This window comes from Anas acuta, chromosome 11, assembly GCF_963932015.1.
Source record: "Anas acuta chromosome 11, bAnaAcu1.1, whole genome shotgun sequence".
NCBI lineage: Eukaryota > Metazoa > Chordata > Aves > Anseriformes > Anatidae > Anas > Anas acuta.
The window spans coordinates 17,308,270-17,332,734 of NC_088989.1; the positions used below are offsets into that span (position 1 = coordinate 17,308,270).

Sequence of the window (24,465 nt, forward strand, 5' to 3'; positions counted from 1 at the left end):
CTTTTTTTTTTGTCTTTTTTTTTGTTCTTTTTTAACATCTATAGATATTAACAAATAGATTATTTTTTATAAAAAATAGATTATTTATAGATATTATATTATACCATTATTAATTTTATTATTTTTATTTTTTTATTATAATATTTATTATATTATTTATTTTATAGATTATTTATTTATAAAAATAGATTATTTTTAATATCTATAGATGTTAAAACATAGATGATTTTTTTTTAACATCTATAGATGTTATAGATGCTACACAGTTTGCATTTTCCCTTACTTGTGCCTGCACTTCCATCTGTAACGTCTGCCAGACCATTCTAGTCCTGTCTAACAAATTTGACCTTGTTGATAAACTTCAGTCAGCAATGAAAAATCTCACAGTTCTTACAAGCTTAGTGAAGCATAGGGGCTGGGTCTACACAGCTTTGAGTTGGCATTGTCAGTGAGGGGAAGACTGCAGAATATGGTCAGAAGTTTCTAGTCTAGGATGGTCTAAGCACAAGCATGCATTAGTAAGGGCACGCACCCACATGGACATTACTCTGTCTGCCCAGGCATTGACTGTAAGCATATAGGAGGGATGGAATGGGAAAAGGGGCTTATGCAACAAGGCTGTTTCTTCATCGTTTTTCTTATAATGGCACTGATGCTGAAGTTAAGATAAACACTTGAGGACAAATAAGTCTTACAGTGAAGACCGTCTCCATAGGCTGTTTATACTGTCCTTACAAGTCTTCTAAGAAAAGCTTCTCACTTACATTGGAAATCATAGAACATGGGAACACAAGTGTCAGAAGCCTATAAGCTCATATCGTGGGTATTCATTTAAGTCACCTGAAAAATGTAAGCTAAAGGGGATAAAGCAGAGCACTCAAAGGGGCACATTTGAAGGGAGGATAAAGTCAAATCTAAACGTATCTGTAGAAAGAAACACAATTCATTGTTTTTTCATGTTAAACATAAATATGAATATGAATATGTTAATAATAATTAACATATGAATATGAATGTTAAATATAAATATAAATATAAATATAAATATAAATATAAATATAAATATAAATATAAATATAAATATAAATATATTTTCAAGGATATTTTCAAGAACCAAATTGTTTTGGTTAATTTTATTCATCTTCAGGTAAACACAGCATGTGGAACCTTAATCCAAACTTTATGAATACTCACTTCTGTCCTTGGATACCTGTCGAAATTGAAATAACCTTTCCATATTTTGAAATTCATCTCTTAATAGGCTATTTTTCAATAAGAGCAGGGAAAGGGGAGGGAAGGGGAGAGGAGGGGAATCTATCACATACTACTACTTTTGAAATATATGGCATGAACAAGGAGTTGTGACGACATTTACTCATATGAGTTTACTCAAAGAGCTACAACTTCAGAAGAAATATAGAGGTATGGAGCAGATACACAGCATGACACAATAGAGGCACATGCCCCAAAGTCCTCCCCTTGGGAGTTGTAGCACTTTACACTCCCAGCCGTGGCACATCACTCAACAGCATCCCAAGTCTCAGTTTACATCTGCAGCACTACACATAACAAGGGATAATTTACATTCAGGTCCTTTCTATAGAAATGCCACCTTCTATCTTCAACAGCACAAAGCCCCAGACATTGTAAGGGAAGCTACTAATGCACTGTTCAGAACAGATGTCTTTACTTGGGGGAGGAACATCACAGCAATGCTGCAGCCCTAGTTTAAGCCTCCACAGACTTTCTGGCTTTGACGCTTTTTTTTGAAAAAGAAAAAAAAAAAAGAAAAAAAAAAAAACAGTTTGTATAGAAGAGGTCAAGTGGAATAATCACTCAGAACCATTGCAACTGGGTGCTATAAGGAAAGTTATAAACACTACTGACTTTTGATGCTTTTCCAAAGGGACCTACATCAAGCCTATTTGGATATAATGAACATGTCAAAACAAAAGCAAAGGAGACTGAACTTCGAACTGGCGCAGAAGCAAAATTAAACATTATTGGAATAGATAATAGGAAGACATAGGCTGGTAGAACACAAACTGTTCTTCAAGTCTATAACAAGCATGACGAGTATGAAAAGACTTCGATCTCTTGCAAAGCTGTTTTCCAGTGTAAAACCTCCCCTTAGGATTCAGCTGCTGCCTGATGCATGCAAGCACACATTTGTTAAGTAATGATTTTGTCATAATTTAATGGGACAGTTTATTGAAGAGCAGAAAGATTTCTCTAGCAGCACAAGAAATCAGCTTACACTTCAGCGCTGAGAGCACTTTTGGGGCAAATGGTCTTGTCCCCCGAGGGCAGGAACATGGGTATTTCCCACTATTTTGGTGATAGGCCTGGGGGAGGGAGGGCATGCAAAATTAACCGTACTGTGCAGCACTTCTACAGACAAGAACATTACTAAGTGCCTAACAATGCTGTTTGCAAAAACATCAGTGCATGAATTCTTTATGACTTGCACAAGATGTAACAAAATGTTGCTTTTAAGTCCATACACAGTTTTGTGCAATTCGTTTCTAAAAAGGAAAAGGAAAAAAAAAAAAAAAAAAAGAGAGACAATTTTAAAGCAAAGAGTGGAAATGGGTAAGTCGCTTTCTGCAAAACAAACCAACCAAACAAAAAAGCTGTGTGCATGTTTAATACAAATCAGACACAGTGGACATACGGAAATCACAACCAAAAGCCAGTTCAGCTGAGGTACGCAATGATGTGTTCGACACTGGAGCCATCTCGGGTTTCAGACTGCTCCCCTAAAAGCACCGAGCCACTCGGGAGGACACCGGTGACCCTGTGGCTAAAGCAAGCCCGGGGACGATGGCAAACCAGGATTTGAGTTCCGATGCTCCACAAACTCCTGGCGGTATCTCGGATCAAGGCGCCTCTTCACCCCACGAGCAGCTTCCCCTCTGCAGGCAGCAGGCCTCTCAGCTCCGCAGATACTCGGCACACCGGGGCTGCCACCTACCCGTGAAAGTCTTCGGGACATGTCTGGCGCCCTGTCGTGACAGTACAACTGCGGCGCTCCTTCCTCGCCGGGGGACCTTCCTCGCCCAGCACCGGGAGCTGCCGCCCGCCGGTTCCCAGCCCCGGCCGCTCCGTGCCGACGGGGGGGGTCTTGGCAGCGACCCCTGGCCGCCTGCTGGGCTGGGCCGGGCCGGGCGGGCCCGCCCCCGGGCTATTTAGTGCTCGGCACAGCCAGCCGCGCTTCGCCACCGGCGGGGCTGCACGGCACGGCTCGGCTCGGCTCGGCTCGGCTCGGGACGGGACAGCTCAGCTCGGGACGGGAGCGGGCTGCCAGCGCCCTCGAGCGGCACTGGGGTCGAGGAGGGGCAGCCAAGCCCTTGGGCACGAGCCGAGCTCTTCCTCCGGGTGCCGGGCAGGGCTGCTGCCAGCTCCTTACCGGCGGGGCGGGACGGGGCGCGCAGCCCTCGCCCTGCCCAGCCGAGGAACGCGGACACCGGCTCCGAGAGCTGGGAGAAGAGAGGCAGCAGCGGGAGCGGCCGCGGCCGGTGAGCGAGCGGGGTCCCGGCGGCTGGGCGGCGGGGCAGGGACCGGCACCGGCGGCGTCCTGGGCTCGGGAGCCGTGCGCGGCATGGGGCCGGGGATGGGGATGGAGCCGGGGCCGGGGTTGGGACTGGGACTGGGGCTGGTGCCGGGGCATCCCGGTTCTCCAGGGCTCGCTGGCAGCGCTGCCTGCCGCACCGAAACACTTAAGCAGCTCTCCTCCCGACAAAGGGGTGTGCTGAGGGAGCGGAGCAGGGAAGGGCTGGCTGGGTTGGAAAGCGACGAGGGAGATGTGCCTGGGTGTGAACTCGCACGCCTGTCTGAAAACGTCAAGCTTTTCCAGGGAAGGGTTCTAGAGCCATCAGCTTACACGCAGACCCGGGGACGTTTCTCTAATACATCCAGGTTCACCCCATCCCGAGAGGGGCAATGAAGCGGGGTGACAGCAGGGCCCAAGTCACTCTCAGCCCGTCCCGTGGCAATGGTTAACTTCGGCTCCCAGCCCTCCCCAAACAGCCACGGAGCGGGACTGATGGAGACAAGTCAGGCTTCTTGGATGAGCTGCTCTCCATCTTTTATGGCTATTTGCAAGGCACCAGGCCCCCTATCTATACGAGACCTCGGGCTCCACCAGCTCATCCTAATCATCTGTTTAAAATCCAATGAGCAAATTACATCTGCCTGGAGGAGGGCGGAGGTGGACAAACACTGCACCAGATACGTTCGCCGTCCCCAAAAAGGGAAGACTGCACATTGCTGAGTTCCTTCGTATAGTACTAAAGTAAGGTTTCCAGATGTTTAAAACGACTAATAGCTCAGTATATATTCTGAATTAGAGATCTGAATGTTGAACATTGGCTTACATAAGTGAGCTGAAACCAGAACTTACAGAAATAAGGTTTCCTTTTATTACCAGTACAAGGAGTCAGTAAATTCTCATATCCATGAGGATCTTACAAAGAAAGGTCTCTAGATAAGTTTGTGCATTTCTATGATGAAATCTTTCTCATAACTTAAAAGCACCAAAGATTCACTTGGGTTGAAATTTATGGTCATTTTGGTAAACTCCCAAATAAATTTCTTATTGATAAGAAATTCAATAACTTCAAGAACTTCAATAGCTTTTTTCTTTTTTTTTTCTTTTCTTTTTTTTTTTTTTTTTTTTTTAGGGAGGAGGAGAGTGAGGGGGGGAGTGGAGTGTAGGAGGAAGATTTGCAATTTTTATCTGATTCTTTGACCACAAGAGATCAGTCAGTCTCTTTTATAAAACCTGGCTACTATTTTGCCTACTATTGTGGCTTTTTTCTTTTTTTTTTTAATCCTAGTAAAGATTTATTTATTTATTTATTTATTTTTAATCCTAGTACGGAAGTATTATGAAGACATTTTCTATTATGAATTGCGGTATTAGTGTGATCATGGACTTGTCTGTGCTTATCCTGACCAGACACTAACTCTGGTAAAAGGGAAGCTCTGCAATTTTCCTTTAAAAAGAACAACATTGGATTCTTCATTGGGTACACTAAGAGTGAGAGAAAAGAGGATATCTTGAAGGATCTCATCCTGAGAAGTCCTCCCTTGTTAAAGTTAAGTGACTTCCTCTGTAAAACAGTAAGTTTCCTTTATATTTCTAGTGTTTCCTCAGAATTCAGAGAAGTTTATTCATAGATGAGTCTATCAGGCGTCACAAGCGACCAGCATTCTCTATCAGACAATGAAGCTTCCTTTATTCAAACCCAAATTTCTGTCGGAAACCATAAAACTGCAAACAGCAGATAGGTTATCAGGTTATACAACCTCAACATCTAAAGAACAAACTGTTTTATATATTTAGGCTGTTTTTTTGGCTAGTAATTCTCCAATATTGAGTCACTTGGAAACAGATCTCATTTGAGAGACTGGTTGAGATAAAAAAAAAAGTGGTTAACCGTACTTCTGATGCAGAAAGATTAAAATCAGCCAGTTTCACAGTCAGTCAAGTGTTGGAATAAGTAACACAAGGGGTAATCCAGGAACTCTAAAAATGTTTGGCTGTCCCTGTATGAAAGATGTCCTGGTTTGGCAAGTTGGTTTACTGTATTCCAAGAATAGAACAGATTCCCAGAAGGTGAGAAGGCACCGCTGTGGCTACTCAGCTTTAAAGGCACAACAGCATTGGAAAACTCCTGTCATCCATGAGAAACTTACAGTTGATTAGTCACTTTGTTTACTACATCAAAACACAAAGGAGTTTTCCTCTATTGCAACACTTATTAATGGTGATTAGAGTTATTAGTTTTCACTCCTACAGCAAGTCTTTACAGATAGGCAGTGGAATAGAGAGCACTTAGCTGATGAGATTTCTCCAGCACTGCAGAACTTAAACCAGTGTTTCAGTACGGTTGCCATTAAGCGATCACTTTGATACAGGTCTTTGTGTCGAACTGGACTACTCCAGCAATGTGCTTAGGCTAGAAAGACTAATTAAAGCCGTGTCTGGAAGCTTTAGAATTCCAGGCGCAATGGTCTTTCCACCCCATCGACTCATCTGCAATCTGTGGGCAAAAATAACCCATACATGGGAAACACAACCACAGAAGAAAGATCAGGTCTATCCTCATGGAAAAACTGATGTTTAAGACTTAAACTGGAATGTTGAGTTACTGGAAGAAGAGTTTAAGAGAATTCTGAGCTTACGTTTTGAAAGACCAGAAAGTACTTTGGAATATTTCTGTCTTTTGTCAGCTAGCCTGTATGAGTAATGACAACTACAGAAATAGTATCAGGGAATAAATATTAAATTTCTGTTTTTAATGCTCATAATGAAATACAGGCCCACGGCTAAAGAGGGTTGATCAAGAGTGGCAGTGAAAACAATGGAAAATGGGTACATCTATCTATCTCTGGATAAATTCAGGTTAAGATATGCAGACATTAAAATATATTTCTTCAGGAGAAAAAAAAAATAAAACATTTCGTAGTACAATAGTATCAAGAAAAAAGTATTGCTTAGACTGCTGAACACATGTATACATCAACTTATAGTTAGGAAGGTTCAATTTTGTACATAGAATTGAATGGTCAGTCATCAGCAGACAGCAACATCATACAGCTGGGGGCAGGATAAGATAGGAGCATCCCGACTTCCAGTGGTTTCCCAAGTCTCACTCCATGCGACCAGTGCTTGAAAGCTACTGAGCCACACATTCAGCTCATCTGTGCTTAAGTCGCACTGTAGGAAGTTAAAACAGGATATATGAGATCCTCATCTACAAATATTGACTCTACTAAGTACACTGTATATGAAAGACTTCTTCAATCTCCGTGTTTCTCAGTTCAAATTAGAGAGGTCTTGTCAATTAACCTTAAAAAAAAAAAAAAAAAAAAAGGCAACTTTCAAGTGGATAGGACTACACAATTTTGTTGAGGACTCTCCAGATAGGCTTCATTTTAAATTTTAATATATCAAAGAGGAAATTTTAGTAGATCTCTTAGGTTGAATAGATTCTAGTAATAACCTAGCCACACATAGCAAGATATTGACTGCAACCAGATTAAATGAGGATTTTAGGTTACTTGTTGGGTATTTGCTCATGTACTTTATTTACTGAATTGAATGATATGAATCTACTATCTCACAATTTAGATATTTGAGATGACTAATATGCTAAACATAGCTTGACCTCTTTCAATTTTACATGCCGCGCATGGAATTCACTATTCCATTTGTCAATTCAGGAACCCATCCTCCAAAGAACATTGGTGTGTTTGGGTTTCCCCAACCCCTTATTTTCAGTTAAGCAGCTACAATGTTCATTTATCTTTCCTTTTCTTAATGGGTTTTCAGGATGTTCCTAAACAAGCAGCACAGAAGCCACTGTATTCATTGGTTCTGCTGGTAAATAATGAGCCTGTGGAATGAGGAATAACTGTATTCCTGCAAATTCAGGGTCTCCAGATTATGAACCACATCCAGATTTATGTAATTATTTTTTTATTTTTAAATAAGTAGTGTTTCCCTAGCCAAGGTCAGGTCCTGTCAGTGGTTGAATACCAAGAGATATATAATAATTATTTCCTGATACTATTCCTGTAGTTCTCATTACTCATACAGGTCAGCTATTGCTTATTTCCCCCCTTCCTATGAAAGAGGAGAGGAAGGATCACGAAAAACCTGGGGAAGCTCAGGAAGCTGAAGGTAGAAAACTAAAAGAGGAGAATATCATGGCTTTGGCACAAAGCAAGATGTATAGAAATACATGGGAAGATACACTCTTATACTCTTCCTCTGCTTTCAGGTATCGAAATATGTCTCTATGCATTACAAAATATGGTTATATAAACACATCAGTACTGAAAATATGAAAATTCAGATAAGTAGAATGTGAATAAGAATATACAGACTCCAGTGTGGAGTTTGTACAAACTCCAAGGACATAGATGCTCAGTCCTTTCATGGAGAAATCATGCTTTCAAAGAATCGATCCTAAGTTGAAATCCTAGGTTTTGTTATTTAACTTCGTGTTCTGGTAGGGACTGCTCATACTTATAATAAAGCACTAATTAGCATTCAATTGTAAGCTACCTGTGGAAATTAGGAAATGCATAAGTTTTATCTGTATACAGTTGAATGCTACTATTGCCAGTACCTTCTGTTCACACAAGGATTTCTCCACACAGGGAAGTATTCCAGATGTATATCAAGCTTCACTTTTTGGCCTGTATGCCTAACTTATGTACTAAGGGAGAGCTTGCCTACTGTCTTCTTTGAGAAAAGACTTGATATATATCGCATATTATTGGTTATGCGAACACTTCCTTGAACTAACACAAGTATTTTGGATTTGGTTTCCATTTCTGACACTTGGATTGCCATTGCTCCAAGCACATGCCTTTCAGCTACCACTTTCTTAGCGTTAGGGGTTTGTGTGTTTTTCTTGGATACTGGAAACATACACTTCTGGATTCATGTACAGTTCATCATATATGAACCATACTGTAAAAGATGCTTTTTTTTTGGTCATCTGGGGAGATCAAGTAATTTACTTTATCGAAGTAGGTCTAGAACACAGAACAGAGATATACAGGAACACGGGAGGGGGGGAGAGAAGTTTTATCCTGGGAGAGATTCTCCTGTCTCAAGGAAAAGAGCTCTGACAGTTCTAGTTCCACTGATGACAGCAAGAACCTCCACAAGAGTATTTTTGTGATTAGTCTTTGCACAAGAACTGGCCCTTTCAAGTATAAGTTTTGAGACCAACCTGTTGTGCTCAGCAATGCCAAAGAGCACAAAGACAAGATCCAGATGTAAAGGACAAAATGAGTAGTGATCTAGGTTAAATAATTGGGTTGGATTTGATTTATTTCAGACTATTTCTGTTGCAAGAGATTTCCCCATATAAGTGCACTGTTGTAGTATTCCAATCAGAATTGTCTGCAGGTTTTTTTGTTTGTTTTGGAGGACAGGGGGAAGTTGTTTGTTTAGAATAACAAAGTTTTATATTAATGATATAATAGTACTATTTAATGTGAGCAATGTATTAATGGTAAATTAAGCATGTTTGTTCTCACTGCACAAAATTAAAAGCTGAGCCTTCCTTTCCTGTCTCCCTCCTACCCACCGCCAGAAGTTTAACAGCAACACACACACTTTGTAATTACCCAAGACAATAAAACAAGAGGAAGATTAAAAATAGGATCCAGTTCAGTATTCTTAATCCAGTGAATGGAATGGTACAACAGTAATGGGTTTAGGAGGGCATGGTCAAATCACCAAAAGAGATAGTTATTTCTAAAGGAGACAAAACTTTTCACAGGCAGATATGGTACAGCATTGTAATCAAGAGTTGAGCTCAGACAGCACTGTGGTGACACGTGGATTCACACACCCCACTTCCTTACACGGTTCTGTCCTCATCACAAAAGCTAAGGAATTAAGGACATCATGGCTGCACACAGAAATTTGTGCTAAAACTTTGACTATTTCCGAAGGCTATGGAAGTCTAAACTTTTTGCTGGCAGAGAGCTAGAACTGTAGTAGTTTCAGTTTGATGCCTAGTGAAGCCGGTGAAAGTATAAGGAACAGCAATCAGAAAAATCTGGGCTGACAGCAGCTACCAGTATAGGCTGCCAATTTAATTGATGCAAGTGGCTGCAGAAGCAACTGTACCAATTCCAGAGAAACTAAAGCCTGAAAACATCAAGTACAATCAAGTCAATCATCACCTACAAGATGTAAGTGGAACTTGACTTATATTTTCAAACCCCTTCTAGCCTGCCCAAACATCCTCTTGCTCTGAGGTAATATTACACTTTGTTTCCTTAAGTGATGCATTGTTCAATCAAGTAAAAGCAGAAGTATTTATTTGCGATCCTGATAGTCCATACCCTAATAATACTACCCCCCAGCCCCAATGAAAGAGTACGAAGATACTTAAAAGTTCAAAGTTCCCTTCAAGATACGCTCTGAGCTCTGTCTTTTTGTTGTTCTTAGGGTCTGCTTGCTATCCTCAGAGTATCTCTACCCAAGTTAGAGGAATAAGGATAAATCTGACATCACAGACCAGACCACAGGTAAGCCATATAGTTCCTGTATAACAGGGCAGAAGCGATGACCTCGCTCTAGTCCCCCTGCAATACTGCATTAAGTGGTGTCCCACTCACTGCGCCAAGCACGAGAGGACCCCTCACAGTGTACTGTATGTTTAGAACAAATGGATACATGAATTCCAGGAGTCTTCAGTTGCTGTAGTTTAAAAATCAGTTGTCATGTGCATTTCTATGGATGCTTGAATAAATGTATCTCAGGAGCATGGAAGTAGCTACCTTACTCCTTCTGTCCCGCTTGGTTCTTGATCTGGTATTACACAACCCACTTACTGCACTGAACAGGCAAAAGATGACTCAACCAGGAAGAGGAGGAGAAATGTAATAGTTACAACACTGGACCAGTCCAGCTCTTCAGAAGTGAAGTTGAGGAGGTCTCAGAAACAGTCTGCTTGTATTTGCCCTCACTTTCACCACTAACCACCAACATGCTAAAGGCCTGCACAGTTTTCGAGGGTGTCTGACTCCTGGGATCAATATTCAGATCACAGATCTGACAACTGACAGCACTTTCCTCTCTGCTTTCTAAGTGGTAAAGCAGCTTCAGCACAGCTGCTGTTGCATCCATTTGCTACTTTAGTTGTGCCTTCGTCTGTTTCCCAAGACATCATTTACATAAAGAGCCGCTGCAAACCCTCTGGCACCAAATGCATGTGATACGAGGTTATGCAAAACTGACAGCCAGATGTGCAAATCTTTTGTGGTAAGCAAGAGTCATAACTTAGATATGGAATGAAAGTATTTATGGCAGTCTATCTTGCTGGCTCGTGTAATGAAAGATTCACTTTTAATTGTCACTACCTTTATTTAAAAAAAAAAAAAAAAGTATGTAGGGAGAATGGGACCATTTGGGAAGACTGTTAAAGTTTCAGTGAATCACAGAATATCCTAAATTAGAAGGGACCCATGGCAACCATCAAGTCCAACTTCTGGCTCCACAGAGGACCACACAAGAATGAAACCCTATGTCCGAGAGCATCGTCCAAATGCTTCTTGAACTCTTGCAGGCTCAGTGCCATGACCACTGTCTTGGGGAGCCTGCGCCAGTGCCCAACCACCCTCTCAGTGAGGAGTCTTTTCCTAATACCCAACCTGAGTCTCCCCTATTGCAGCCTCATGCTGTTCCCTCGGGTCCAAATTTGACTGGTCCTGACATTAAGGCTATAAATTATGCTGTCTCTTCATTTCAGGCTAAATACAAGAGACAAATTAAATGTAGACACAGTCCATTATTTCCATTAATAGTGGCAGATACTTTTCTGGAAAAATCTGTCTCTTCCTGGGCTTAGGCACTAGGTCATCTGGATGGAAAAATGCCGTGCATCTTGCAGATGAAAGGCCAGCAATAACAAAATATGCTAGAGTAGCCAAATATGTATTTGAAATTATATAATTTCAGAATTATATATTCTGAAGGATTTTTTTCTCTCTAGGTAGATCAGACAGGTCACTACAACCAAAGAGAAGTCTAAAGGGAATTTCATGCGTCTTGTAAACTCAACTACCATTTTGTGCAGGTATTTGAAAAATACTAAACTGAGAACACCATTGACTGCTGTAGCAAAGGAGGCTTTTTGTTCCAACAGGAATCACTTGTAAGAAACTGAGATTCAAAACCATGATATATGTTTTTAAACACTAAGAGGTGTAAGCCACTGGAGTAACTTAACAACAGTTGTAATCAATTAGTCATCCTGCAAAGGCTTTAACATTAATAAGAACCAGACATCTAATATGCGTAGATGCAACATGGACCAAGTGTATCAACAAAACTCTAGGCCATCTCATGTAATCACAACCAGATATTCTAAACTAGAGAATTGCCAAAAATGGATTGAACATGAATCACTGCACTGCTTACTTCCTGCAAAATACGGGGAGAAAAAGGTAAAAACAAAGAACAAAAAGAGATGAAACTACAGTGATTTCAAGGTAACTCTTTGTAATTGCCAGAGAAAGCATATATATACTGAGTATGCATATAGGATGACTTTACCTCAGAAAGCTTTATCTAATAGAGAAATAAAAAAGTCTTTGAAAAGAAAGTTTATCAACCTCAAGTATGTTAATGCATTTAACGCACAAAGAAAAATATTTAAAAGGTCACTAAAACAAATGTGTTTCTTAAATGCAACACGGTCAATGTGAAATCTGACCCTACCACCTGCCTCGAACTTGGAACAAACAAGGTGATGAACAAGAATTTTATTCTAGCTTAGCCTTTTCTTGTTGTAGATAGAGCTTCTCTAAAACGCTCTTATAAGAAATATGCTAGCATCTGTTTGTAGAAACTTAATCCCATTCAGTCAGAGCTTAATAGGTTGCACCTGCACTACTGAGTCAAGTAACTACTTAGCATTTCCCAGCAGACTCTTCCTCAGAATTACCACAGTGATACAATAACAAGCAAATCTCAATTGCTGGTTTTCCACGCAGGAAAAAAACAACTCTTTAAAGACAGTAAAAGTGAACAAAGTACTTTCATGGTGAGGTCAGGGTTTAGAAATTCCAAAGAGCTGTCCAAGATGTTAGACCGATATTTTTATTACTTTTTTTAAATTTAAAATCTGTTATTTATTAGTGAGCTTTGGCCCAGTATAATGAGTTAAGCCACCCAACTATTAAAACACATTTATTTGGTATTCTTATAGCTCCTCTATTGGGAACTGAGTTCTAGATAAGGAATTAAGTTCTGCTGAACAGGGGTACGTAAACAACAAACAGCCTACGGCCACTACAAAATGGTGTGTGCCTCTAGGAAAGAGCAAGAAGTTGACATTGCAGATCACAGCGCTCTCACCATCGCTGAACGCTGACAATGCTAATATCACCACTATTGATGATGGTAGGAAGTTTAAGAAAAAAGCTTGTAGATTATAGTCTTCCCTAGAGTCCAGAAGGGGTGATCAGTGGATTACGTAATACGGAGTAGGGTATATTACTTTTTTAGTACCTTCCAGTGGACAAAGCTGTGTGGCAAAATGTGCCAATTCTAGCAAAAACTGGCAATCGTGTAGCAATTCAATGTAAGCTCAGTGGGCAAGACTGTGGTACAAGGGTCAGAGCTCCAAATAGAGGCCAGTGGGCACTGACTGATGACATTTCTTCAACTAAATACTTCTCCATTTTGCCTACAGTTACCTTCACTGCCTAGGAGAAGCTCACTGCATTCCCTCTTACAGTTCTGTAGAACTTTGTAGGAGATGGAGATACTGACCCCCTACAACTCACTCCTTATGGAAAGAGCATGGACACTGACAGGTGCAAAATGCACAGAGGTTATTGTGTTGGAGGTCTTCTTTGGGCATCTAGAAGGCTCAAGAAAGCCAGAGACTTCTGTTCCCTGTGCAAACATCAGTGTAGGATAGCAGCATGGCAGCATGTCTGATATGCTGCTGAACACCTATCATTACGTACTGTTAGGTAGAAACAGCAGCAGCATGTGGTGTTGCATGCTAGGGAATGCAAAAAGAGTCGCGATGACTAGATCATCCAAAGGTAACACTGCATTTTTCTTCCGTTCTAAGCATTTTGTGGCCAACTCAATCTCTTGTTACATCTTTCTAATGGATTCAGAGGCAAAATTTCTCCTCATATAAAAATAGGTAGGTAGGAAGTATGTGCTGGCTATACAGCTTCCATGCTGAAGATAGGGGGGCACTCTTCTAGTTACCTCTTGTAGTGGCTCCTTTTCTCATCACCACTCAACAAAACAGAAGTTGCCCAAACCTTGAGAACACTCACAAAGTCAGGGGCATTAAAAACATTATATGTAGAAAACATAAACTACTCAATAGGGAAAATGCAGTGTTACTGTAACATTCAAGCACCCTAATCCAGCCTCAAGAACTACTCACCCTAGACCAAGGCAAGTGGTTCTTGCCACCCCTCTCTAGTGATTAATTAACCCATTTGTTACTGGGTATGGTCCCACTTCAGTTATATTAGTCCCTGTCACTTAAACGGCCTTATTACAACAGAGATCAAAAGCAGATTAAGTTGCTTGCGCTGGATTAAAGTTTAAAAAATAGGCATTTAATTTCTAAATCAGTATTGCTTGCCTAGGGTGTCTGAATGAATTCAGACATAACATCTAGAAAAAAAAAAAAAAAAACAAGACAAACAAACAAAACAGTAAGCTAGTTAGAACGCTGTTTGGAGAGCCAGGGAGGTTTGGCTGTTTTTAGCTCTAACATTCCTGTATGATATGGAGCAGATCATTGTGACCTGTTCCTCAATGTCACTTTAAAATATAATAGTGTATGGCCAAGCCTCTATGAAGTACAGAACATAAAATCCAACAGGGACTTTGAACTGCTCAAATGCCATTGCCATGAAAATTATATTATCAGACAGAGAGTACATGTTGGCATGTGCATTTTGAAAAGTTTAAAAACACGTTATTCTGTATTTTCTTTGTTCTTAGCAGTCTCAGATGATTAGCATGTAATTCTTGGATTTTTATAGCCTGTACAACACTTGACAACACTTGACATTCTCCCTCCTCCAAAACAGCAAAGTAAGCAGACTTTGTCAGTTAACTAAAGATCAAGAGTGGAGCGAGAGTTGAAAAACTGGAACTTCATGCCTTCTTTGGAACAGAAGTACTCCTAAAACAAGACCTGAACAAGTTCTGTTGGCTGTTTCATAAATCCTACCCTTACGTCAACCTCATCAGCAGTACTAAAGAGACAGCTTGGAAAGCAGTCAGCACCATCTATTGTAATAAATAATTTGATTCATTCCATATACACTTGACAAGTAATTGTGGAGAGCTGTCTATCAGGTACCTTTCTTTGCTGTTATTCTTTCAGCTGAAGACTCGGTTAAGGTTGCTGTCTCTCCCTTTATTTTGTACATTTACTTGGAAGTATGAGGAAAGGAAGATCTATAATTTCTTATTGACTTGAGGCAACTGATATCAACTTCCTGACTTGACCATACCCTGTGTACTTCAGCAGAGAGATTACACCGTATAGCTGTCAAAAGAACAGTAACAGACTGGGATGTAACCATTTCCTGCCACCAGACACATTGGTTTAAGACATGTAAAGTGATATCTGTTCCCTTTCTCAAACAGGAGATGTTTGAGGCCTCTCTGATCTTCTGACACTAGCCATCACTAAAGAACGGTACACAACAGAACACAAAGGTTGTGCAGAACACAGAATTACAGAACAGAGCTCTTGAGCTCATACTCCTCAGTGTATGTATTTCCCCTGCCTATACATGCTACTGCAACCAAGCACACCTCCTTTTTCATAATGCCAGGCCTTTATGGGTAAAACTTAAGGAACAAGGAATTTGATCTCTCAGAAGAAAGCATGCAAACATTGCAGCTCCATCTTTGATTGTGAGAATAAGAACAATAAATTAACATTGAATAATGCATTACACTGCATTGTTTTGACTAATAATATTAATATGTTAGTCATTATTATTAATAATAATAATAAATAGTAATTACAAATATTGATATTTGGATTAACAAATATGAGAAATCTAATAAATATCTATCAGTGTTAGCTGTATGAATATTGTGAGCCAACATGTCTAAAATCTCAGTTTCTTTCCTCATTGCTTTAAGAGATATACCAAAACACAGACTTGGACAAACACTATAAGAGAAAAATGGCAGAAAATATTTATCACTCTTACAGATGATTTTCTTATATATCTTGGAGATAGAATTGGTCAACTGATCATATGCTCCAAGACTTACAATATTGTTAATTCTCCTTTGAACTTTAGATCAATTCACAAAGTTAGCAGCTGGGAAGTAGAAGATATCAAAGGCATAGAGAATTTGTAGATAACAGAAGAGCATATCTATTCAGCTTCAAAAAGGTACTTTTCTCTATACTCCCTCACTTTCTTTTCCTTCTTTCCCATTTTATTGCCAATATTTGAGTTACTATGCTTGTGTTAGAAAATGGAGAAGTAACATGCTTTATAATTAAGGCCTTTGATCTCAATAGAAACCTCTATTGTGAAACCATAAATGAAGTATGAACCTATATTGTTTCCCTATGTAGATCAAGTCAACATAAAGCTACACAACGCCGTGTCTGTAAAAATGAAATCTGTCACTCTGATAACACCTACAAATAGTATGTAGAAATAAATGCCACTAGAAAGCGAGATTAGTTGTGCAAATGTGACCCTCTGTGAAATAGGTTTTGTATATGTCATGGTGGATGTTTAATAGGTTTTCCCTTTTTTTTTCTACTGCAGCACATGTACTGGAATTTTGAGACACTCTAATTGTGGGAATATAGACGATCTAAATGAATTTTAACTCTGAAGGCTCTGTACGTGTCTCATGCCAAAGTTTAAGCAAATAAAAGTAGCTCATTTATTAAAGACAAATTATCAGAAAAAGATACTTAGGCATAAAGAGAAGGTTTGCTATGTGTCCAGCCTCATCTCTTCCTATTTCCAGTTTAATTTCAAATTCAATATGGCAAACAGCAACAGCAAGCATGTACAAATGATCTGGCTTCTACAACTTAATGACCAATAGCTCTTGTGTATGTTTCCTAGGCACCTGAATGACTCCTAATCTTCAGCGTATATCAGCATATTCAGGTTGTATATCAACCATAGATTGATATACATTTGAGAGTTTGCCAGATGCTTATTAATCAAAAAAATCCTATTGCTTTCCCTGAAATTGTATTAATTTGCATTTGAAATAAAATATATGCCCATCTTTATGGTTTGAATATATGTAAGCCTAAATTGGGTAGAAAGAGATTACTTGTTACATACAATTTTAGCAACAGCCTACCAATGAAAACATAGGCACTAGCTACGGCCTTAGGAATTATTTGTGACTTTATCTGTGATTATTTGTGTATCAGCCAGAGGTGTATACTGACTGGAGCTTTTTTTACTGTTTGGAATACCAAATCCAACTGCTATATTCAAACTATTGGATATAGTTTGTAAATAATCATTGTTTCGTTTCAAACTATTTAGTACAAAATATGATCATAAGTTTTTTTAAGACACTTTAAATTGGTTTGCCAGTATGTAGTTTATGTTATGGTTCATGATCATCAATTTAATGAGAAACTCAAACAATGAGGACTGAAATTTCTTCTCCATATTCCAGGGCCAGAATTACAAGGAGCCCCAAGGAGTACCTTTACAAATACTTTTTGATTGGTTCATAGAAATTGCTTCAATACTTTTCATAGAATATCCATGACATTTCACATTTGATATTACTCCTATGTAGAATGATGTAAAAATGCATTATTTAGGGAAATCCTAAAAGGGAAATTGATAAACTGAAGGACAGATTAGTTTCATTAATTTATTTTGGGATTACAGTGACTGAACATATTTCTTTTCTTTTCGATAGTTACGGAAATAAAAGTCGCAAAGCAGCCCAACAAGTTTTCATCCAGGAGTGTAAACGAAGATTGAATTTCCAAGGCCTGGGCACCTTCTCTGATTTTAATTCTCTGTACTTGAGCAAAGATGACAGAAAACGCAACAGTGAACTCAACTAACACTCACTCAGCTCTCCTAGGTCTGTTTCTGGGTAGCATTTCACTGATCACTGTTGTCATGAATATATTAGTACTGTGTGCTGTGAAAACTGAAAAGAAGCTGCAAACAGTTGGCAATTTATACATTGTCAGCCTCTCTGTTGCAGATCTTATAGTTGGTGCAGCTGTTATGCCCCTTAATATTGTTTATCTCCTAAACAGCAATGTGTGGACCCTGGGTGTAACAGCCTGTTCGTTCTGGCTGTCCATGGATTATGTGGCCAGCACTGCATCTATTTTCAATCTCTTCATATTATGCATAGATCGTTATCGCTCAGTCCAGCAACCACTGAAATATCTCAAGTATAGAACAAAAATGAGAGCATTACTAATGATTCTGGGGGCTTGGTTGTTGTCTTTCTTGTGGGTCATCCCAATACTAGGGTGGCACGTTTTTACTGGTGGTGAGAAAAAGAAAGAAATTGTAAAGTGTGAAACTGATTTCTCTAAAGTCACCTGGTTCAAAGTGCTCACAGCCTTTGTCAATTTCTACCTACCCTCTATCTTGATGTTATGTTTCTACTGCAAAATATTCATAGCTGTTCGTAAGCACTGCCAACACCGAGAGCTCATCAACAGATCATATTTGTCTTTCTCTGAAAGCAAAAGTGTACAGCCTGGTAAGACAAAGGACAAGCAAAGTATTTGTCTCCAAAAGCAAATCTTAGATGAGAACACACCTCCCAGAGACAAGCAAAGGTCCCCTCAGCCCAAAAATACAGAAGCAAAGCTTCATTTCAGTGATCCTGACAGCTCTTCAAAAGTTATCGTTAGCAGGAGTAACAGCGAAGTCCTTAAATGGAGCTGTTTCCCTCTCACCACTGCCCAGTCTGAGCCGGGCCTGGATAAAACAGGAGAGAAGAGTGTAACAAAGGACAACAAAAATGAAGAGGACCTTTTCTCACAGGACAGTGACTTGAGTGATGCATCAGACAGCCAAACTTTCACAGAGGAGGTACCTTGTGGAGAGGAGTCCAGCCCTAACCCTGAAAGAGCCTGCAGTCCTCAGGAAAAGACAGAGAACAGGGACTCCAAAGGACTGACTTACCTGAGGAAAACCTGGCAAAGACTGCATACTCGTTCCAAAAAACATCTTCGAAGACTGCATGTGAACAGGGAGAGGAAAGCAGCTAAGCAGTTAGGGGTCATAATGGCAGCCTTTATGTTGTGCTGGATTCCCTATTTTGTATTATACATGGTAATAGCTTTCCACCATGATGAACGATATAGCACGTTACAAATGGTCACTATATGGCTTGGCTATGTGAATTCCACTTTAAATCCGTTCCTGTATCCTCTTTGTAACCATAATTTCAAAAAGACATTCAAAAAGATCCTTCACATTCCCTGATAATTGTCTGATTTATTTTGAGCTAAAAAGCATCTCATAAATTCAATCAAACAAAATGTTCTGGTTTCAAAGGCTGGATAAACATAAGGCATGGATAAAGTAGAAGGTTTTGGAAAACTGTCATTTATAAACAAGTCTTTGTACAAGTGGGAAACGTGCATATAACACCTTTAAAACGTTTGAAGAAGAACTAATTCCAATCAGGAATCTGAAAAACTCAGGGGTCAATCTCAGAACTGTTACACTATTGTACATATTTTACAATTTGAGATTCTCTCTTTCATCACGTAGAACAAAACTGGAGATATGAAAAGAGATCTTCAGTGATTATAAATTATTCAGATAAGGAAAAGGCAGAAACAGAGTATGGTTTCTGTGGTTGGTCAAGGTTTTTTGTTTTTGTTTTTCTCATTTAGCTTACTGTTTTAAACATGGGAGCACACTGCTTAAGAAGAGAGATCTTCTGCAGGAAAAGGTACTTTGCATAGCCAAAAAAGAATGTTCTACTGTTTGAAAAATCGGACCTATTTATTTATATCTTCCTTCAAGTCATACACTTTTTGGAAAGCCATATTGTAACATACCGTTTCTCTTTAATAACATGCTTGCTTCATTTATACCAGTACCCGTTAACTTCACTGAAAAGAGTAGTATTTTTATGTCCTAGATACTTCCCAAACTCCTCATAGTATCACTAATCAAGAAGGATAGGCTGTTGCCTCTGAACTTACAGAATGCAGTTAATTCTGGACTACGTGTATTTTCTTCTTCCTATGCCTTGGCAAATAGCCTAAGCTTGCAGTGGCAATACCAGTTCACATATATCTTTATCTTACAATAGGAAAACTCTTCTGACTATAATGAGGGAGAGTCATGAGCAGCAACTCAAGCTTGCAAAACAGGAAATAAAATATACGAAGTATTTTTTTTTACCCTTTCTATCCTTTATATTTAATTGCTTATTATTAGTCACGCTGTAAATGCTGTTAAATATTTCAGGAGAAGCATAGAATGATACTTAATACTTCAGGTTGGAAGGAGTCTCAGGAAGACATCTAAATACAACCTACAACTCAAAGCTGTGCTAGCACTGACATTACATCAGGTTGCTCAGGGTTGTCATGTAATGTCACTGTTGTCATGTAATGTCACTGACAGTATATCAGGTTGCTCAGTTCAATCCAGAACTTCAGCGACACGCCTCTGTGAAAAGAGCTTCTTTGGAAAGGTTGGAAGATGGCACTGACAGAGGCGTTTGCAGATACACAGATTTCACACAGGTTGCAGATTTCACTCTATCAGCTCCAGGCTTTCCCTTGCTCAGCCATTGATTTAACTGTTTCTAAGTATGAACACTAATTCCCAAAAGCAGGCATGCCCTTTTATATAGCAGCAATCAATCCCCTCTCCCTATGTGCAGTGAGTTATAGGGTACTTCCCAATCATGGGAGGAAAATACAGTTCCTTAGCAAAGTACGTAGTGAACTACATTATATGAGCTAACTTACCAGGAAGCTGACAATTTAACAGAACAGTTACACCAAAATAAATGAGTCTATGGACTGGGGAGAGAGAAGGAGAACTGAGGCCAAGGAGATGTCTGGCCCTATATTACTAACTTGAGCAGCTGAAGTTTGCATATAATGGTAAGTTTGTGTATGCATTTTTCCATAAGTTTGGGGATGATTGGGGAATTCTAAGGGTTCAATGTACAATGTACAATGTTCAATATCCTCTCACTGTCATTTTGCTGTGTTGATGAATTTATCACATCCTGAATGTTAGCTTGCTTCAGAAATTGTTCAGTTAGCTTCACAATAAAGGTCTGATGGAACTGGAGCTGTTTTAACTGAGCACTGTCACGAGTTTGTTGGGAAAAGTTAAAGGGATGTTCTGTGTAATGTGTTTATTACTTCAGGAAAAAAAATGGTTGTTTAATGGTTGTAGGAAAAATTCTGAATTCTGTGTTCATAATTATGGATCTTGAGCTACTTAGTCTCTCTGTGCCACATGTGCCTATTTTGTAAAGTGACTATGACAAGATTTACAGTAACAATGCAACAGCTAAGGTGACTGCATGATGCTTATAAACTTTGGATATAATACACTAACTAAATGCAAAGTATTATTGTCCTCTGTCAGTTTTATATGTCTGAATTACATGTCTGAATGTCAATAGTTGTATTTAAAGTATTCAATATTAAATGAAGCCCTAATATCTCTGCAGTTTAATAAATTGGTACTTTGATATTTGGAAAAAAATCTGCTAAATGAATGAACTTTAACTCAGTCTATTTTAATGTATCAAACAAGGTTCCGTGATTTATTCTCTTTGGTCTTATGTGTTATGCAAGAATAGCTGCCATTAGGGAACTCTAAACTAGAAAAAACATGGCAAAATACAGAGGCATAATAATAAATATAAGTACCAAAGTTCATTACAGAATTAAGGCAACTGTTCCACTGCAGGAACAGGATCTGCACAAGTAATGAAGTACACCTTCTGTTGGGCTATAGAGAAGCATCTTTTGAAACATGCCCTTATTCAAGGTTTTTTCACAAACATTTGCTCAGATCAACATCCTTTCTGCCCTTTTTCTACTGTCATATGCAACAGCAATTCTAGTCAAAATAGAAGGTACTTTAGGTGAGCCCCGAGGAAATCAAAAAAGCAGCATCCTAATTCATACACAATTATTAGTTAACACGGCTGAAACGTGCTCACCTACGGGCTACTTAGCTTAGCAAGAAGGCTATCCTCTTGATCATGACAATTGACTTTTCTTACTTTAAAATGCTTTAATACATGAACCAGCAGCTAAAACAAAATCAGTGAAAGCTGGTCTAAAAATGACGACCATTAAAACAAAGAATACCTCTGGTAGGATTTAAAAACATTTAAACATAGAATAGCCTTTCAGAATTAGAATTGCCTAAAATTAGGCAAATACAGCTGCCTGGATGATTTTGTATCCTTTCATTTTTATCCATAATCTTAGTGTCACCGTGGCAATGACAAAAACAGGGCATTGTCACAGTAGACTTCTCAGATGCGATGCATACAATAGGTAATAATAAAACAGGAAAACGGAAGACTGCCTATTTGAAACTTTCAGGTAGCCAGGTGTGTAACAGGATTTACCAGTTTTTTTCACTAAAAAAAAATAAAAAAAAATAAAAAAAAAAGCAATCCAAATGGCTCTAGATGCAAGAGAAGCAGAGGAAGGCAAGTTAGGGTAAGGAATGGAGAAGCCTACTACCATGTGGGACCAAGCCTCAATAGAACATTCCAGGCGTGGTTTCTTATAAATATTTTCAGTGTTTTCCAGTTAATAAACAAGGTCAGAGGAGTCGTAGCTTTAAAAGAACCTAACAAACTTCTTGGAATTTCTTGGACTGGAGTTCTACTTTGTTTAAGGTGCGGTAAGAACAATCAACTTTTGAGACAGAAAAAAAAAGTCCTCTCCCAGTTTTTTCTGTTTCAGTTGTGACATCTAGCGGGCAACGAGCAGAATTCGGGGCTTCTTGTGCCGGTCCAAGTGCCGTGCGTTACTCAAGTTTATTAAGGGAGCAATGCAGTTTGGAAGTGCATCCTGCCATCTAGTACATGTTTCGTTTTCCATATTACTTTCAGGAAATGTGGAACTCAATAAAGGAAATGGTAGTGTTGGTGCACACTTTGGCTTAATTCCATAACTAAGAGGATATCCATTACATTCTCTGTGAAACCATTCTGTGATGCTCCTTGTGCTAGCACAGTAAATGAAAATGACTGAAAGATTTGCTTTAAAAATATATTTCTAATCCTAAAGGACTAATATGGAAGCACCACAGACACCTCTGGATAGAGCAGGTCCTGAATTCTGCAGATTGGTATATTTTTCCAGCACTATCAGAGATGCTAGAAGACTAGCCTCCTAACTAAAGATGAGGTGTAACAATACACCTGCAAGTTTCTGTCCATGCATTCCTTACACCAGAATAAGAAACAGCCCATTTGGAACTGCCACTTAAGTTTAAATGCTATGCACGTTTGCTTTTGTTTATTCATTACATACAATGACAAAATTATTAATTTTCATCAAATTATTTGTCTATTGAAGAATTAGAAGGGGAAAAAAATACAAATTACACTATGTGAGAAATAGCTCATGGAAATAGTTTACAATCTTTATCCCAAATTCCAAATTATCTTAAATATATACCTGACACCAGAATAAACCGTTTCTACAGTTATCTGGCAGTCTAAAACAGAAATATAAAAAAGCAAATGTGTGATGTACACTTTACACATGCTCAGACACATGACCATATGTACCAGTCTACTATAAAATTGCCATTTGAGATGTCCACCAGTTACAAAGTATCAGAGCTCCCACTGATGAGATGTATGCTTATATGTGGTAATGATTAAAATCATACGGACATCTGCTAATTCTAACAATACTTTTATTTTCAAAATTTGTTATATTCCTTCCATTGTGTTATGTTTACGGAGATATTTTGTTTAAACTGTGTTGTGTTTCAATTGAAACATTCCTTAGAAGGAATACACAGCACCCATTACTATACATTGACACCATATAATTAAAATAATATTTACTGTATAAATAAATCTAATAAAATCAAATGTATTTCACAGAATCACAGAATCACAGAATTTCTAGGTTGGAAGAGACCTCAAGATCATCGAGTCCAACCTCTGACCTAACGCTAACAGTCCCCACTAAACCATATCCCTAAGCTCTACATCTAAACGTCTTTTGAAGACTTCCAGGGATGGTGACTCCACCACCTCCCTGGGCAGCCCGTTCCAATGCCTCACAACCCTTTCAGTAAAGAAGTTCTTCCTAACATCTAACCTAAAACTCCCCTGGCGCAACTTAAGCCCATTCCCCCTCATCCTGTCACCAGGCACGTGGGAGAACAGGCCAACCCCCACCTCACTACAGCCTCCTTTAAGGTACCTGTAGAGAGCAATAAGGTCGCCCTGAGCCTCCTCTTCTCCAGACTGAACAAGCCCAGCTCCTTCAGACCTGCTCAAGCACCTCGATGTCCTTCTTGTAGCGAGGGGCCCAAAACTGAACACAGTACTCGAGGTGCGGCCTCACCAGAGCCGAGTACAGGGGGACGATCACCTCCCTAGCCCTGCTGGTCACACTGTTTCTGATACAAGCCAGGATGCCGTTGGCCTTCTTGGCCACCTGAGCACACTGCTGGCTCATATTCAGCCAACTGTCCACCATCACTCCCAGGTCCTTCTCTGCCTGGCAGCTCTCCAACCACTCATCTCCCAGCCTGTAGTTCTGCTTGGGGTTATTGCGTCCCAGGTGCAGGACCCGGCACTTGGCCTTGTTGAACTTCATGCAGTTGGCCTCAGCCCATCGGTGCAGCCTATCCAGATCCTCCTGCAGAGCCTTCCTACCCTCGAGCAGATCGACACACGCACCTAACTTG

The 24,465-nt window shown here is 39.5% G+C and overlaps 1 protein-coding gene across 6 annotated transcripts; it reads left to right on the forward strand.

The window, feature by feature from the left end:
• Positions 1 to 2,976: 2,976 nt before the first annotated feature.
• Positions 2,977 to 22,677, forward strand: HRH1 (histamine receptor H1). Of its 6 annotated transcripts, XM_068694336.1 has the most exons (6): positions 2,987 to 3,518; positions 4,878 to 5,124; positions 9,986 to 10,065; positions 15,179 to 15,304; positions 15,850 to 15,945; positions 17,468 to 22,677. In XM_068694336.1, the coding sequence occupies exon 6, from the start codon at positions 17,587 to 17,589 to the stop codon at positions 19,006 to 19,008; it is 1,422 nt and encodes a 473-aa protein (XP_068550437.1). In that variant the 5' UTR covers positions 2,987 to 3,518; positions 4,878 to 5,124; positions 9,986 to 10,065; positions 15,179 to 15,304; positions 15,850 to 15,945; positions 17,468 to 17,586; the 3' UTR covers positions 19,009 to 22,677. The 6 variants fall into 6 exon arrangements, 3 of the variants coding, with proteins under 3 accessions (XP_068550438.1, XP_068550437.1, XP_068550436.1); XM_068694335.1 differs by lacking the exon at positions 4,878 to 5,124; XR_011100193.1 differs by lacking the exons at positions 4,878 to 5,124; positions 15,179 to 15,304; positions 15,850 to 15,945; positions 17,468 to 22,677 and adding exons at positions 10,384 to 10,801; positions 11,532 to 13,277 and having other exon boundaries at positions 2,977 to 3,518.
• The last annotated feature ends 1,788 nt before the right edge of the window (positions 22,678 to 24,465 follow it).

Bases quoted from the DNA above. Each gene is read 5' to 3' on its own strand.
- HRH1 (XM_068694337.1), top strand. From the start codon at position 17,587: ATGACAGAAAACGCAACAGTGAACTCAACTAACACTCACTCAGCTCTC.